The following is a 3,912-nucleotide window of genomic DNA, read 5'->3' as shown; positions in this document are numbered from 1 at the left end:
ATCAACATCTATATTTGTCAAGTTCCGATAAAATGCCCCCACTACTATGAGGACGCTCCAAATTTTCTTAGATTATCCCCTCTTACTTTGTTAGCCAGAGGAGCATATGGGCAGATATGCTGAAAACCCCTCAAGCTAACTACACTGCATAAAAGGAACCGAAGGAATATGTGCCATTGGAGGTACACAATCAAACAGGATGAACTTATGGAAATGATTTCGTCAAAGCTTCAGTTTGGCATGCTATTTAGGATATCAATTCAAGGGAATTATTAAAACAGAGCAACTTGACTCCAAACATGGCTGTGGGATTACTTAAATATCTCATCAGGTAGCTATAAAGTTATTAATCAACCTCATGATGACAGTAAATCAGAATCTGAAAGAAAAACTAATTTCCAGTGATAGCATAACGATCTCTGCAAACACATATACTCACATCGTATCACTGAAAGAGGTGCAATGGACCTAAGGCGCATACAGATCAGTTTGGTGAGCTACTATAGCCGTGCTAATAGTCCCTCCGTTCCTAAATATATGACGTTCTGGTAGTTTTAAATGAACTACCAAAACGTCACATATTTAGGAACGGAGGGAGTACTATATATCTTCCCTAATTCGCAAAAGAATGTAGAAACAACTATTCTCCCCAGTGGAGCAGCTACATTGATGTGACCATTAATCATTCGGCATGAGTGGTGAACCATCTCGAAAACAATGAACGATGAATTGATGTTGACCATTAGACCAAGTGGGCTATATCACTCCAAAAGACTAACTTAATTTCAGTATCACCAAAAGGAAATCGTGGAAGCATTCTAACCTGCAGGCAAGAATTTGTCACAATACCAAATATTCTTAAGAAGACAACAAGCTAAATTGGTTGATAAACTCAGGTTAGTGATTGTAAGCTAGTTGCATAATACAAGCATGCATATCAAACAGGACTACATATGTGTATTCTTGGGGCAGGCAGGAATTGACTTAAATGTCATAGCTGCAAAAATATCATAGGGTTCCTTGGTGTGAATGACATTGTTGGGTAACTGAGGAAGTACTTCTCGTGGCTCATGTCCTACCTCTCGAGAATTATCTCAAAGATCTATGCAGAAATTGCCACAGCAGCAAAAGGGCACAGCTTCTGATGACTCCATAAAATGTTGTATCTAGTTTCGGCTCCATCACACCAAAACAGTAAATACAAATGAATAACTGAAAAAAAACATGATGACACAACAAAACAGGGGACAAGATTATCTTGTGGCACTGCGTCACAAATTTGAGGAATATACGACTAATCTGGTTTCTTTATTTTAGCACAGAGGACTAAGAATAAGCTGTTCTTTGCACACAAAGATTTACAAAAACAATTCAAACAAGAGGAAACAGATTATGCTAAAGCAAGGTGAATTAACCCTGGGCCCTACATACGAAACGCTAACACCAGGGGACAACATTCCCTCCATCTGCTTCCAAAAGGACTATTTACCTAGATTTGGGAAGGGCATCAGATTTATCCTCAAATTATCCACTATGAATTGCAAAAACAGTAATAGAACATTAGGAATGCATTACCCACAACGAAGGAGACCTTACCTTGGCTCATTGTCTCAATGCACAGGCAACTAAATTGAAAACTGAAATTTTAGCGCATTTCAGAATGGCCTGATCTCACACTTACTTAGTTCCAATACATGTGTTTAAAACATGAATGAGGACAAATAAATTCATAACCAATCCATGGTTTCTTCTCTGCTGAGTGGTGACATTACATATCAGTATCCAGGGATCAAATTATCAGCTTCATCACTCGTTAACAACCACCAACCCAGCATCTAACAGACATACAGCAGCGGACAACCAGCACACAGTTACATCAGAGCCCGTTATTGGCTTATGTGAATCTGAAATTAGTGGGCACTTCCCCTTTACAAGCAGCATCGTAGTCTTTTTCAAGGTGCGGTGCAGCTTCCTTATGAGGGTGTATGAACTTCTTCTTGAATGTCATGTCGGACTCCTTGAAAACAGTATAGTAGCTTGGGTCACACTTGAGCAATCCATTTTCCTTGATAAACTTTACAGCGTAGTGCCGGGGCCTGAGCCGGCCCTCTAGGCTGAGACCTAGCATTACGGGTCGCTGAGCAATGTACGCCGATTCCAAACCCACCTCGGAGATGAGGAACTCAAATCTGCGCTGCAGCGATTTCTCGGACCCCCTCAGCAACGGTGGAAACTTAGAAACAGCCATGCCTACCTCAGCATCCGTCCACCTGAACGTGCTCTTCAAGTACCCCACCCTGACTGTGATCTCCTCCTCGCCGAGGAATGCAACAGCCTGAAGTGCGTGCCTGAACATCCCAGAGGCACGGGGCACACCAATGTTTTCAGCGCACGCCACCATTGCCTGAACATGCTCCGGGTTGCTGATGATCATCCTCGGTCTTTGGATGCAAAACTTGGCGATATCACAATCCTGCAACCCACACTCTCGCAGGTACGCGACATTGGGCTTGACCACCCTCTCGATGCTGTGTGAGAGGATATTGGAGAACTTCATCACCCGGAGGAAGTTGTGGGAGGTGCCGAAGAGGCGCAGGTAGTACTGCAGCTTGGAGAGGACAGATTTTTGGCGGAATTTGTGGGCGGCGAGCGATGCGAGGCGCGCGATGTCGGAACGCGATAAGCCGAGGCCAGAGAGCCCTGCGGCTACGGGCGTCAGGGTTCTCTCCACGCTGGCGCAGAGGAACTGCGGGTCCCTGGCGACGAGGGCGGCGACATCGGCGTCGGAGAGACCGAGGCCGGCGAGGAAGGCGAGCACGGCGTCGGGATTGGCGGGGGACCTGAGGTGGGAGAGCTTGGCGGAGGCCTTGAGGGCCTGGGGTCGGGTGAGGCCGCAGGTGGCGACGAGGTACTCCTCCACGGCGAAGCTAGGGTTCGGGGAGGCGCCGGGCGCTGCGGCGGAGAAGAGGCGGTGCAGCTGGGAGGCGGGAGAGGCGGAGGGAGACGATAGGAGCTGGGTGAGGATGTAGCACCGGAGCCGGAGGAGCATGGCGCCGCGGCGGAAAGGCCGGGGAGATTTGGCGGCGGCCGGCGGCGGCGAGGGAATGGGGAACGGGGATGGCTTCTGCTTTTTTTTTTTTTTTGACGATGATTCCCGTCTCCAGTCCAGCGTTGTTCAACCCAGCCAGCCCAAGTGGGTCCCGCCCGTCAGTCTCATGCTGCCATTTCTATAATGTGAGCCAGCGATCCCTTTTCCAACATTGTTGGTAAAATTGTCAAAGATTAGAGTGACATGTTTGGCCTGCAATGAAGTACTCCCTCTGTCTTATAATATAAAAACGTTTTTTATATTAGTGTAGTGTCAAAAACGTTCTTATATTATGGGACAAAGGGAGTGGTACTGTTTTCATATTTCTGCCCAAGGGAGGCAAACAAAGCCGCACACACTTTAGTCATAAATTCTTACTACGATTCAAACTATGTAACTGGTTGGGACGGTGATTCCTAAATTTTCATCTACCGTTCCTGATGTAATTGTTATTTAAGTTCAACAAAAAGTGTGTCACATCTTCAAACGCATACTTGACTGTCTTCTAGGTGATTGCAAGATATCCTCAATGATAAGCTACAATAAACGAATATTGAGCGTATCCATGAATCCTACTAGAATGCATCGCTTTTGCTTGCGCATACGTCTTGCTTCTTTCCACTCCCCTATGGTAAGGCGTGTCGTAACTGTTGTTTACTTTGTCACAAAGTTTTCCATGAATGTAGTTGAATGATCGGTATGGTCGACTAAAGTGGGGTGATTAGACGACTAACAAAATGTTAACTTCTTTTGCAAATTTTAGGCTCAACAAAACAACAAATTTGTCTAGATATGCAATTAGGTGAACAACCTATATGACAAAC

At 45.5% G+C, this 3,912-nt stretch overlaps 1 protein-coding gene across 1 annotated transcript; it reads right to left on the bottom strand.

The window, feature by feature from the left end:
- Positions 1-1,608: 1,608 nt before the first annotated feature.
- On the bottom strand, positions 1,609-3,154 carry LOC125515694. Its single transcript, XM_048681211.1, has one exon. The coding sequence runs from the start codon at positions 3,047-3,049 to the stop codon at positions 1,895-1,897; it is 1,155 nt and encodes a 384-aa protein (XP_048537168.1). The 5' UTR covers positions 3,050-3,154; the 3' UTR covers positions 1,609-1,894.
- Between the last annotated feature and the right edge of the window lie 758 nt (positions 3,155-3,912).

Source organism: Triticum urartu, chromosome 6, assembly GCF_003073215.2.
Source record: "Triticum urartu cultivar G1812 chromosome 6, Tu2.1, whole genome shotgun sequence".
Classification (NCBI taxonomy): domain Eukaryota; kingdom Viridiplantae; phylum Streptophyta; class Magnoliopsida; order Poales; family Poaceae; genus Triticum; species Triticum urartu.
This window is presented reverse-complemented; position numbering and strand designations above follow the sequence as displayed.